This window comes from Paramisgurnus dabryanus, chromosome 6 (genome assembly GCF_030506205.2).
Source record: "Paramisgurnus dabryanus chromosome 6, PD_genome_1.1, whole genome shotgun sequence".
Lineage (NCBI taxonomy): Eukaryota > Metazoa > Chordata > Actinopteri > Cypriniformes > Cobitidae > Paramisgurnus > Paramisgurnus dabryanus.
Genome location: NC_133342.1, coordinates 37,525,317 through 37,539,708, shown reverse-complemented (window position 1 = coordinate 37,539,708; position 14,392 = coordinate 37,525,317). Strand labels below are relative to the sequence as shown.

The window sequence follows — 14,392 nt, the reverse complement described above, 5'->3', positions numbered from 1 at the left end:
TACCTGGTTGTTGACCCTTGCCTGTTGTGGATTTCTCACAATAAACCTGCATTTGGATCTTACCTGTGTACACCGTGCATGACAAAACACATCACAACCTACCATTATTTACAAACAACAGCATGCTTGTTATTAAATAATATTTATTAAACACATTAAATGCATATTAATTAAATATAATCACAGTATATTTAATTATGAAACATTAAGGCACACACTTTTTTGCACATGCAAAACAAATAAACAAAATTTAGACTGTATTGTACAGTAAATCTAGAGGCAGTCAAATAATAAAATAATTTCATAATGTCATATTTTCAAAACAACTTTATCTGTGGTTCTGTTTTCCATGCTCTTGTTTCTGTGTTCATTTTTGTTCAGGTATTTAATTCATACCAAACACCTGTTTGATAAAATGAGAAATTATCTTTCCAGTATTTACAGTGTGTACAACATTGTGTGTCTATTGTGATTAACACAACAGTATCATCTCACCTATATGTGTACAGAGCTGTAGATCACATTGTCCTCTACGTCAGCTGGTCCACACTGAAAATATAATACATCATAGAGAGCAGGGGTCTACAACCTTGTCATGAGAATGGGCTACCACAATGGATAAAACAGTCTACTCACTATGTAGTCTACTCAGAACTTTTTGGTTTTACTTATTTATGTTTTATTATTGCTTACAATGTTAAAGGATTAGTCCATTTTATAAAAAAAAATCCAGATAATTTACTCACCAACATGTCATCCAAAATGTTGATGTCTTTCTTTGTTCAGTCGAGAAGAAATTATTTTTTTTGTTTTCTCATTTTAATGGACTTTAATAGAACCCAACACTTAACTCAACACTTAACAGTTTTTTTCAATGGAGTTTCAAAGGACTCTAAACGATCCCAAACGAGGCATAAGGGTCTTATCTAGCGAAACGATTGTCATTTTTTACAAGAAAAATAAAAAATGTACACTTTTAAACCACAACTTCTCATCTAGGTCCGGTCCTGTGATGCGCCACCGCGAACTCATCACGTCAAAAGGTCACAGAGGACGAACGCGAAACTACGCCCCAGTGTTTACAAGTGTGAGAAAGAGGACCGTTCCGACGTTGTTGTATGTGGAATGATACAAATTAATGTCTTTGTGTCAGTTTTTTGTTTAAAATGGTCCGCAGATGTGCGTTTCATATATGTAACACGTGACCTCTCTACGTCAATACGAATTAAGGTGAGGTCGCGCGCTGGCGGTTTCAGGACCGGAGATAGATGAGAAGTTGTGGTTTAAAAGTGCATATTTTTTATTCTTCTTGTCAAAAGTGACAATCGTTTCGCTAGATAAGACCCTTATGCTTCGTTTGGGATCCTTTATAGTCCTTTGAAACTCTGTTCAATAAAGAAGAAATTATGTTTTTTGAGGAAAACATTCCAGGATTTTTCTCATTTTAATGGACTGTAATAGAGCCCATCACTTAACAGTTAACTCAACACTTAACAGTTTTTTTCAACAAAGAAAGACATCAACATTTTGGATGACATGGTGGTGAGTAAATTATCTGGATTGTTTTTAAGAAAATGGACCAATCCTTTAACATACATAAAAGGAACAAGCTAATATAAAAAAATAATAATAAATAAATATTCAAATTAAAGCTATTAAAGTGCCAGTCAGGACTTCTAGGCTCCCTAATATTGTAAAGGTGGTTTAAATGCATGCAACGTAAAAAAAACACTGTCATTTTTTAAATTTCTCCAAACAATTCATGCAAAGCCGTTCAAAGATTCAGTCTGCCTTAACTCCAGAATTACTGGAATTGTTTGTTTAAATTTGAGACAAAATTCACTCCATGGAAAAAGGCTGCCAGCATACACAGGACCTTGAAATCATGCACAGACCCAGGATATCCCACAAAGTGCTTAGGTGCCCATTTGCCCCCCCCGGGGTATTCAGAGGTTGTGGGTGCAGGACAGACACAAGGTGTCCTTTTCCCACCAACACAGTCCAGAATATGCCACAGTGTGCACAGTACAGTTTCACACAATAATCGGGACCCTCTCATATGTGTTTGTCTTGTATGATCATATAGCGCGCTTCAGCCTTGTAATTTAACGCACTTGAACAGACTGCTCCTTCAGCACAACGACTGGCCTAGCATAGCACATGCTCTCCTCAGGCTTACCACGTCTCCTGCCTTGGGCACGGCTACACTTGGCGAGCATTTCGGCCAGATGTTTTGCATAGCGTCCTATGTACACAGGGGTCTGCTGTTGTAGCTTGGGTCTCAGCTAAGTATAGAAAGTAATACTTGTGCCTGTGACTCAGGCTGCATTTATTGCTCTTCGTATGAACAGTGATGGGGCCACGACACACATCGCACCCCTTCACGTCCTCCATTTGTTTAATCTGTGTTGGCTATGCTTAGGCTCTCACATGTTGTGTCCAATGGCCGCTGAGGGGCAGCAAACGACCGACTCAAGCACAATATATTTCAGTGCCCTGGATATTGATGACACATATTTCCTCTGCAACATGTCCTCATTCCACTATGTGCCGACAGAGACCAATATATGTACATAGCAATATACAGCTCTGATGGAGGAAACTCAGAACACAGCGCTCAGCCCTACCCTCAATGTGCCCGTCACACACACGTGGCAGAGAGAAAGGGAACTGGATAACTTTGAGTGTGGGCCCTCGCCCCGAGGAGCGATCCGTCTCGAAACTCAATGCACAACGTTCAACCCCGCTCACAATATGCACCGTTACACACGAGCAGCAGAGCGAGGGGGACAGACTGAGTGATGTGAAGTGTGTTGAGTGAGGCCACTCGCTTTGCACAGCAATCTGTCTTAACTCGGAGCACACGTATCTTAAAATATATCAGTGCCTTTTGTTTTGCTTCAAAATGCACAGAAGTAATGTTTTTAGTAAGGCATGTTTGTTAAACTAGTTACATTTCCTAATTGAACAAAGACCTAGTCCTGGCTTAAGCTAATCCTTGACCGGGAAACCACCCCTAGAGTTTGAAAACAATCAATAATACACATAATTCATCTTTAATCCAAGTAATAAAAACAAAGACAGACACTAAAATTTTTAAACTCATGTAAGCAGGCATGTAAGCTAACTGGGCCACAGCTCAACAGCAAACAGTAGTTTAACTTCAGCATGCTTCGTATACAGGTCATTTTCGATATTGGATCTGTCTGGCACTTTAATATAATAATTTTGGCGGGCAACTGTGCGGACTCTGTGCGGGCAACCTGCTGCATGCAGGCACCATTGGAGGCCACTCATATAGATTCATACTGACAATAACACAAATGTTACTGTAAGATAAACTAAAACACTGTACTGAGATCAGAGATTCATTGTGTTTGTGGTTATGAATTCACTTACTGCTTCAGTCTTGGGAAGATTAATCACAGAACTGTACGTCACATCACATTCAGGATTCACTGAGGATGAAATAACCGAGTCATCCTGTAAATAAACACACATCTGTTTCAGTCTCTCACTTTAAGTCATTAATACACTTTTACTGTCACGCATTAAACTTTTCCACTTGTGTAACTATGCATCACTTATGATGTGATTGTCTTTATATAGGATAAATCTCTTGTGTTACATTCCTCAAAACTGAAATCACTCTGGATTAAAACATCTGCTAAGTGAACAAATGTACACAGAAATAAATACTCACTTCATCACTGACTTTGTCTGTTTTCTCTTTTGAGATGTGATTGTTCTTTCTCCCTGTTTGTGAAAGGTAACATATTTCATTGCTCTGTTATACTTAAACATGAAACTGTTGAAACATAAAAATCACATAATTAACTTGAAATCATTAAAAATCAACTCCAGCAAACACAAATACTGATATAAAGTGTACAATGAATGCAATGTAAGTAATATAAAAGTAATATAAATTTAATGTAATACTGACTGTGTTTGTTTCTCAGTATTACAGATGTCACAGTAACCAGAATCAGCAGCAGAAGGAGAACAATGAGTAGAGGCCACATCTTCAGATTATCATATGGGCTTTCATGATAAATAACAATGCTTCATGTTAGCATAAATATAATGAAATAAAATAAACATATGTTTATTAAAGTACAAGATAGGACAGGAGACAGACAGATAGACAGTATATGAAATTTTTACAATAGACTAACATGTCTTTCATGTGTCTTGTTGAGTTGCTGTCTGTAGTCACTGCTGTCAAACAGAAATGCAGACATTAAGTTATTAATAGAGTGCTGCAGGGATGATGTATTTTTGTAGACCAACCCCAAGAAGTTAGTATTACACTCTTTCTCTCGCTAAAAGCCCGTTCACTTTTCAGACTCTTAAATTATTGCAAAAATAAGCTCATGTGTGGGGATGACAGAACCAAGTCCAAACAGCTTTTAATGAAAGACTTTAATAAATAACTAAACTAAAAGCATAGGCAAGAGGCACGTTTTGCCCAAAAAGATCATCTTTTGATAAACACAACTTTTATGAATTTTTTAATGTAATTTTTAATGCATTTATACTTCAAAAATCATAAAGTTGTTTTTATCTGTAAAGATTAACTTGTTGGACAAAACGTGTAAGTGTCATAAAATGTTGTTAAAACTGAGCTTATTTTTGCGATAATCCAAAAGTCTATGTGGAAAAAAATGAATGGGAGTCAGAGCCGATGGTGTAATGGGCAGCGCTCCGACATATGGCACTTTCGGCAACCCGAGTTCGAATCCTGGCTCGAGGTCCTTTGCCAATCCCATACCCCTCTCTCCACCCTCTACTTTCCTGTTGTCTCTCAAACTACTGTCTATCAATAAAGGCAAAAAAATGGCCCAAAAAATGATAAAAAAAAATGAATGGGCATTTTGAAGAGAACATTTTGCTATTACAGTTATCATTATATTCCAACAAGATTTAAAACATTTGTATGCATCAAGACTGTATTAACTCTTCTTCCTATTGACTTGTTAAGACGTACGCCGCAAACCACAACTTCCCTGTCTAATGGCTTCATCATATGACTTAAGCAAACGCTTTACTATATTAATACACACTCACAGTGCTGTGGAAAACTACAGAACAATCACAATCCCAACCTTTATCTACATACTGAAATGGACAGAAAGTAATGAATCTTCAATGAAGTGTTTAAGTGTTTGTGTCTGGGATGCCGTGAGCTTGGAGAATGTAGTATAAACCACAAGTTTATTAAATAGCTTAAATGTGTGTTATGAATAAATAGTGCTCATGAACACTGTTGAGGTGGTAGTTTTATGTGAAGCAAGGAGGAAAATAGACCCGGAAATAGCTTTACGTCAAGACTTAACAAGCCCATTGTAACAGTGAATTCAACAGGAACAAGTATATCTTCTACAGGGACTTTAGCTACTAAACACAGATATAATAAAGAAAATTTAAAAAATATTTTTTCTTTATAGCAGGAAAAGTTGATAGCTGAATGAGTTTTACCATTGACTGTGAGTTGAACAGGAGCATGTAGATCTTCTACAGAACAGTAATACCAGCCAGAATCACTCTTCATCAGTCCAGACATCATCACAGTCAAAGATCCTCTCTCATCATCACTGATCTCAACTGATGCATTCTGGGATGTGTCAGATCTTCCCACTGTGTAACATCTCTTGTCTTTATATCTGCACCACTGTTTGGTTTCATTCTTATATGTAGAAGTGTAGAGACACTGAACACTGATATTACCACCTTCATCTACAGTTACACTGCTGGACTTCACAGAGAGATCAGGAGCTGTCATCACACAGACAGATGATATTTTTCATTGACATTAATCAAAAACAAAAGCAATCTGATGTTTAAGTGTAAAATAAATCTCATACCCGATTGGATTTTGAGATAAAACTTCTCTGTCACATCATAGTTAAATCCTTTAATTTCCACAGCACACCAGTAATCTCCAGTGTTTTGATGCTGCAGGTCTCTCATAGTGACAGTAAATAAACTCTGATCAGGATGATCAATTACTGACACGTCTCCTTTGGTTTCATTTGCATATGCCAGAGGAGAACATAAACTGTACCATCCTGATGGATGATAGCACCAGTATTTCTTGTGTTGGGTGTATTTACTTTCATAATGACATGGAATAATAACAGATCCACCAGTCTGAACAGTTACTGTCCTACACTCATCACCTGTACAAAGAGAATAACTATTATGATTTCACCTAAACATAAAATATTCTTAATTTATTTTACATGTTTTTTTTTTGCCATTGCAGTTGACCGGATGGTAATATATTTATGCCTTTAAAGGGACAGTTCACCCAAAAATTAAACTACGGTCAGCGTTTACACACCCTCATGTTGTTTAAAACCTGTATGAGTTTTTAAAATTATGTTTAACAACAACAGAAGATATTTTGATAAATGATTGTTATCACACATGATACCCATCGACTTCCATAGTAGGAAAACAAAGTACAGAAAGTGAAAGGGTCCTGTCAACTGCGTACTTACCATCTATTATTAAAATATCTTCTTTTGTGTTCACCAGAATAAAGAAACATACAGGTTTTACATGAGGGTGAGTACTGACACAATTATATATTATTTTGTGGTAAACTATCCCTTTAACATTCATGTTCATACTATAGGCTCTACAGTATGTAGTAAAAAAGTCTTGCAATACAAATGAAATGAAAACAAGATTACTTGCCTGTTAAGAGCCAAAGAAAAATTAAAATAATCTTCAAGACAACCATAATCTTTTATCAAGATGACAATGTTTTCTTTCTGGTCTTTTCGACGTCTCTTTACTTTTGTCACTTTCGACTTTGTGTCACAGGCAGTGGTTAGCAAGCTGTCAGAATGCACTGATCATGTGACTTTGGGGTCAGATCACAACATTTGTTTTAACTCATCATAGATGGAATATAAAGGGCAACAGTTTTGTGGATCTTCTACACATTACTTGGGATATGGGAAAGAAAAACGATCTCTCTGCTGCCGAAAAGCGTCAAATAGTGGAATGCCTTTGACAAGGTCTGAAACCATTAGATATTTCACAAAAACTTAAGCGTGATCATCGTACTGTGAATGAAATTGTGGTTGATTCGGAGTACAGACAGGTTTGTGCAGATAATGGCAGAATGAGGAAGGTTTCTGTCAGACAAATTCATCGTATTAAGAGAGCAGCAGCTAAAATGCCATTGCAAAGCAGAAAACAGATATTTGAAGCGGCTGGTGCCTCTGGAGTCCTGCGAACCTTAAGGTGTAGGATCCTCCAAAGGCTTGCAGTTGTGCATAAACCTACTATTCAGCCTCCCCTAACCAATGTTCACAAGCAGAAACGGTTGCAGTGGTCCCAGACATACATGAACACTAATTTTCTGAACAGTCTTGTTCACTGATGAGTGCCGTGCAACCCTGGATGGTCTAGATGGATGGAGTAGTGGGTGGTTGGTTGGTAGAGAATTGGTAGGCCCCTTTAGGGTCCCTGAAGGTGTGAAAATGACCTCAGCAAAGTATATAAAGTCTCTGACTGACCACTTCCTTCCATGGTACAAAAAGAGGAACCGTACACCTTCCGTAGCAAAATAATCTTCATGCATGACAATCCACCATCTTATGCTGCAAAAATAACTCTGTGTCATTGGCTGCTATGGGCATAAAAGGAGAGAAACTAATGGTGTGGTCACCATCCTCCCCTGACCTCAACCCTATTAAGAACCTTTGGAGGATCCTCAAGCAAAAGATCTATGAGGGTGGGAGGCAGTTTGCATCAAAAAAGCAGCTCTGGCAGGCTATTCTGGCATCCTGCAAAGAAATCCAAGCAGAAACTCTCCAAAAACTCACAAGTTCGATGGATGCAAGAGGGGGGTAATCAATGTGACATGCATTGATAGGGGATCCCCAACAGCCTGTTTTGTGTGACTGCTGCAGTTTAAAGGAGGTTACACAAATAACACACACACTGGCTCATTTTCTGATAGAACATTTACATATAAAAGTGCAATTTTTAGGTTGGGGGCTTTATTAAGCACATTAAGGGACACAACAAGCCCAAATAGTTTAACTGTATTGTACAGTAAATCTAGAGGCGGTTGTGTAAAATAATTAAATAATAATGTCAAATATTTTCAAAACATCTTTATCTGTGCTGGTGACTTGCAAGCTCATGCATCTGTGTTGATATTTGTTAAGGTATTTAATCCAGATTAAACACCTGTCAGAGATGTTCACAAGTCTCTGAGCTCGAGTCCGAGTCAAGTCTGAAGTCTTTGACCTCGAGTCCAAGTCAAGTCTGAAGTCTTTGAGCTTGAGTCCAAGTCAAGTCTGAAGTCTCTGGGCTCGAGTCCAAGTCAAGTCTCAAGTCTCGTTGTAACAAATAAAACTCTAATAACAAAAAGAAATTATAAACATTTATAAAAAAAACAAAGTTGCACATTAAGTAAGGTCAGTGGTGTAGTCTAGATTTTTGTAGTGAGTATACTGTGATTTTTCCCTCTCACCCTTATGACACTCGTCCCAGCGCAACGCACCACTCACACTCACAGGTGCATACAGTATGGATCTTCATGTAACAGAGCATTCTGAAAGTGTACTCATAAACACATAAACTGAATGTGTTATCAACATGTCAATTTATTATAAGAAAAAAAAAAAGAGTTTAACAGCCAATGGGTTTACAGCTGGGGAAACTGGACTGATTTTTAGACTGGTTTAGTGTTAATTAACATCTAACTCGGGGCCAAAACTTACTCAACTGTTAATTAAAATTAAATAAACTGTTTACAATCTTCAATCCGTGGCTAACACACGCATTGAAGAAGAAAAATATCCACTCTTTCAATAGCTATTATCTGACAACTATTGATAACATTACCATGTGTAATTTAATGGTGTAAATGTTTTTAATTAATACACATTTAAGATGACCATGAATTAACTCTAATTTGCATAGTCATTGATATAAAAAGCTTATTTTTTGCATATAATACAAGCATTGTCTAAAAATGAAAATAGGCTTTTACTTTTATTATTACAAGACCATCGTGTAGCCTAATATTAGACACCCAAACCAAAGTGAAGAAAATGATATTTAATTTGCAAGTCTGAACTGAACATCAACGCAGACATGAATTTCCTCACAGAAGTTTAAGATCATATACATCTTGAACGTAGATATATAAATGAACACAGAGAAGGGAAGTTTAACACTGTGAAGCACAAGCAAACATGCTGAAGGCAGCTAAAAACCATCAGGATATAATCACGGGCTTATTTTATTGCACTTGAAACCTTATCTATTAAACTGGACTGATGATTTAAATGTTGTTTACTCACATGTGCGTTGTTAACTCTCGGATTTCATGTTGAAGCACTGCTCCACTCGTTCACTTCTCCATATGGACAATTCCTGTTTGTTTACAGTGTCGCGTGAGCAGCTACACTGCAGGTTCGAGTTCATTTGGCGCTAAGCAGACCTCTTGGTGATGTCAAAGTACCGCGAGAGCGATTCAAAGCAGATTTCTCCATGTGATAACTGAAATCGCTCTCGCGGTACTTTGTTGTCACTCGCCTGTGGGTTCTTGTGGCGCCACAGCAGTCTGCTCCCCAGTCACTCTAGATCCGCTATAGTATTAATTTGATTTCATACGCCGATCGGAATCGCGCAGTTCGGCAGGTACAGTATGACACAAAGTAGCGCAACTCTGGACCTGACTGGAGCCGGACCGGATACACTGAACCGCATGTGCGTACAGAAATCTGCTCACTTGAGCCCCTTTTTGCGGTTAAATTGTTTAACCATTTAAACAATTGCAAGCCTTAGAAACACGTTAATGATAAACCTACCCTATTTAAATTGCATATTAATCCGCAAATCGCATGCGAGCTGAACCGCGGATCCGTCACAGCACTACCCATAGCTTCAGATGAATGCCACAGCAGCAGCTGCCTGCAGGTACAGTCGACATGTATGTTCGCGGCCGCGCGCGCGGAGCAAATACGTCACGTGTTACGTCGTGGGCAGGTTGTAGGTAACGGAGGGAGCTATGACAGCGAGCTCATCAGACGTTTCCTAAAAATAAACATTGTTCACGAGTCGCGCGGCTCTAGTCCGAGTCGAGTCTGAAGTCTTTGAGGGTCGAGTCTCAAGTCGAGTCTGAAGTCACTGTGTGTGCGACTTAAGTCGCACTCGAGTCCGAGTCTCAAACTCGAGTCCCCATCTCTGACACCTGTGTGATAAAATGAGAAATGATCTTTCCAGTATTTACAGTGTGTACAACATTGTGTGTCTATTGTGATTAACACAAAAGTAACATCTCACCTAAACACATGTAGGTCTGTAGATCACATTTTCCTCTACATCTGCTGGTCCACACTGAAAATATAAAACATCATATAGAGTCATACTGACAATAACACAAATGTTACTGTAACATAAACTAAAGCACTGAACTGAGATCATAGATTTATTGTGTTTGTTGTTATGAATTGACTTACTGCTTCAGTCTTGGGAAGTTTAATCACAGAACTGTACATCACATCACATTATGGTGGCCATTCGTGCCAGTTCCGCCGGACACGTCCCGAACATGTTTTCGGGTTCGGTCTCCGGAAGTCGCGTTGCTCGACCGCATACGTCATCGAGGTTCTCACATTTCAGTTAAAATAGGTTAGAAAATTAAGATTTATTTCTTTTAAGACATACAATCAATGTAGTTCATTCTTACCTTGAAATGGAACGGTTGCTTTTCTGAAATTAAACCCGAAATATTAAACCTTGATGACGTATGCGGTCGACCAACGCGACTTCCGGAGAACGAACCCGAAAACATGTTCGGGACGTGTCCGGCGGAACTGGCACGAATGGCCACCCTACATCACATTCAGGATTCACTGAGGATGAATTTTACTGAGTCGTCCTGTCAATAAACACACATCTGTTTCAGTCTCTCACTTTACGGTCAAACATAAAACATTTTCAGACACTTGTGTAACTATTACATTACTTTTGAAGTGATCGTCTATAGGATGAATCACTTTTGATTAAAGTCTCTTTGGATTAAAACATCTACTAAATAAACAAATAAAGACTCACTTCATCACTGGCTTTGTCTGTTTTCTTGTTTGAGATGTGAATGTTATTTCTCACTGTTAGTGAAATTAAACATATTTCATTGCTCTGTTAGACTTAAACATAAATACAAACTGTTGAAACATACAAACGAATCACAGAATTGACTAGAAATCATAAAAAAATCAACAGCCAACACAAATACTGATATATAAAGTGTTCATTGAATGGACTGTAGGTTGCATGAATGTAATATAAATGTAATGTAATACTGACTGTGTTTGTTTCTCAGTATTTCAGATGTCACAGTAACCAGAATCAGCTGCAGAAGCTACTAAAATGTTTAAAAAACCTGTTTAGGTAAAATTGTAAGAGTTGATTTGTTTATGATTTCTAGGTGATGAGTGTAGGACACACTCAACACACTCTACACTCAACACTCATCACCTAAACAAATAAATTCTTACAATTTTACCTAAACAGGTTTTTTAAACATTGATGATTGAATGATTTAGATGCCTTTCTGTTTACATTTTTGCCTATTTTCTAGCAATAAATATAGGTACAAATATAAAAATAAAGATAAAAAATTGTACATGATCTGAGTGCTTTATTATTAAAGAACAAGTTTGGTATTTTACACTTAAAGCCCTGTTTTCAGATTGTTTATGATGAAATAGAACGGTTTTGACTGAAATTTGGACATATGCGGCTGCCCCAAGAATTTTCTGGTGTTTGTGTTTCACCTCACACCTCTACAATGGGTTTAATGGTGCACTGGAACAATCCTTCCTAAAATGCATTAAACTTTCGTTTACAAAGACGTGAAACTCACCGAGTGGTAAGGGGTGTTCACTGATATGCTCACACAAAAGACGCATTCCAACAGGTTTTATCGTAGTTTTTGCCAACTCCATTGTCTTGTATTAGATGTCCTGTGAGGTACGGTATTACTCTGCGCCGCGAACTTTGTTTCTATTCTTGCAATTTGCAAAGGCGGGTTAGCGCCACCACCTGGGCTGTAGTGTCTATTATTCAAGCTCTAAGCGGAAGAATATACGGGTGTGAGTCGTTTGGAAAAATAGGTCCACAAATTTAACAACAAATGCTAAAACAGCTGTTGGAAAGCATCTTTTGCTGCAATTTTTGTGTGAGCACATCAGTGAACACCCCTGACCACTCGGTGAGTTTCATGTCTTTGTAAACAAAAGTTTAATGCATTTTAGGAAGGATTTTTCCAGTGCACCATTGAACCCATTGTAGAGGTGTGAGGTGAAACACAAACACGCGAAAATTCTCAGGGCAGCCGCAAATGTCGAAATTTCAGTCAAAACCATAAACAATCTGAAAACAGGGCTTTAAGTGTAAAATACAGAACTTGTCCTTTAAAGAAAAGTAACAATGTAGTTGTCATGATATCCGTTGTGTCTCGTTCTGTGAGTCTCTGCTGCCTTTGCCCTCAGGACTTAAGTTTCCATGATTCACCACTCTGGACAAATCATTGTCACACCTGTTACCTGTTTATTCATTATCTAGCCTATTTATACCCTGTTAGCGCAATCACTCACTGCAAATTCTTATTCATTTTGTCTGCAATTCTTAGTGTGAACCATGTTTTCGCCATTGCCCTGTATTTTATATTCCTGCTGTGTCCTCCCTTACAAAAATTTAACATGGTTTTATTGTAGTAAAAGTGCAGTAACCATAGTTTTTTGGTGTATTGATTACTATCAGCAAAACAATGGTTGTACTACACTAACCGTGCTTTTTGGTTTAACTGTAGTAAAACCATTGTTAATTTTTGTAAGGGCTTCTCTGCTCACTTACTAGTGTTGGATTATTCATATGTGTATGACCATGCCTGTTTCTGGATTTATGTTTATGGAATGTCCCTCAAATAAACTGCAATTGGATCCAAACTCTCTCAAGCCTCAGAACATTACAGAAGACTTCGCCATACCAAGATCCAGCAGTTTTTAGGAGAGGATTATGCCTCCCCTTAAAAAATTTTGGGGGGGCAGTAATCACCATGCTCTGCAGGCTGTGGAGCCAAGCCGGTTGCAGGAGCCTCTGTGCACCACGCCAATGCTGCCTAGCCCTGTCTTTCACACTCGAGCCTGTTTTCAAGATGGCCAACACATCCGAGCGTCTTCACAAGATGGCCGCCTCAACAGTGTCAGCGGACAAGATGACTGCTTCTAGGCACAGGGGTCCATTCTTCGTAAGTCGCTTACTACATCTGAGATTAAAAGAGACATCCAAGAAGTTTCAGATCTCGCTAATTATGATCTCGCTTATTCGGTTCTTTGAACACCCCTGCTGTTGATGATTTGTTTGACAGGATTTAATTATCTGAGATCATTGCGCGTTCGTGCACCGCATGAAAAGGCAATACATATCGACAGTAGAAACACTGATCAGCCACGCTGTGATTGTTAATGGCCAAGTATACGCTCATATTTTTAACCCCTGCAGTACGCTATTGATGGAAGGTTATTTTTATGATGCTGAATTTGTCAACCCAGCTAAAGCTGTTTTTGTACAGAAAATCACACTACATAATGCAAAATATTCTGTAAAAATCTTGATATATTTATTATTCATGTCAAGGATTGAAGTACTTTAAGTCTCTTTTAAAACAATTAAATGCTGTTTTGTTTGTTTATAACAACCTAAAAAGCAGAATATAAAACCCTGCATCTTCAATGTCTGATATAAGTTAATTTCAGCCAATTTTAAATTAATTAATAAAATGAAAAATAAAATAGGTGATAAGGATGCTTAAGCATTTTTCCTGCCAAATTGAAAAATAAAATGCAATTGATGATTTGAAATGTTATTTTCAATACAATCTCAAGGCAAGACTGCCAGTATTAAAAATAAAAGGCAAACTTGAAAACTTTTTTTTATTAAAAGGCTTTTTGTTCATTCCCAAGCAATAAAAGTTACAAAATTAAAATGTAAAGTTTCATTTTAAATGTATGTTAGGTCCGTGTACTTTTGTGTCCATTCGTCCATTTGCGTTTTTCCTTTATAAATCAAAGATAAAAAATAAATATAAATCAGTATTCTTCACTTCCAATCCTGGAGAGCTGGTGCCCTGCAGAGTTTAGTTCCAACCTTAATCAAACACACCTACCTGTGATTTTCTAGTGATCATGAAGTAATTGATTAGCTTGCAGGTGTGTTTGATTAAGGTTGGAGCTAAACTCTGCAGGGCACCGGCTCTCCAGGGTTGGGAGTGAAGAACACTGATATAAATGGTTGTATTTTTAAATGCAAAAATGTGAATTTGAACTGTATATAGAACATCCGACACCCC

The 14,392-nt window shown here is 37.9% G+C and overlaps 1 protein-coding gene across 1 annotated transcript in view; it reads right to left on the bottom strand.

Annotated features, from left to right (window-relative positions):
• Positions 1–213: 213 nt before the first annotated feature.
• LOC135767307 (polymeric immunoglobulin receptor-like) overlaps positions 214–14,392 on the bottom strand; it is a 34,261-nt gene continuing 20,082 nt past the window's right edge. Inside the window, exons 4-9 of the mRNA XM_065276947.1 lie at positions 4,179–4,221; positions 3,947–4,044; positions 3,704–3,756; positions 3,400–3,483; positions 496–549; positions 214–403 (exon numbers count right to left, since the gene is read on the bottom strand). Coding sequence (XP_065133019.1) covers positions 496–549; positions 3,400–3,483; positions 3,704–3,756; positions 3,947–4,044; positions 4,179–4,221 — 332 coding nt within the window. The 3' untranslated portion in view covers positions 214–403. The remainder of the gene's footprint in view (positions 404–495; positions 550–3,399; positions 3,484–3,703; positions 3,757–3,946; positions 4,045–4,178; positions 4,222–14,392) is intronic.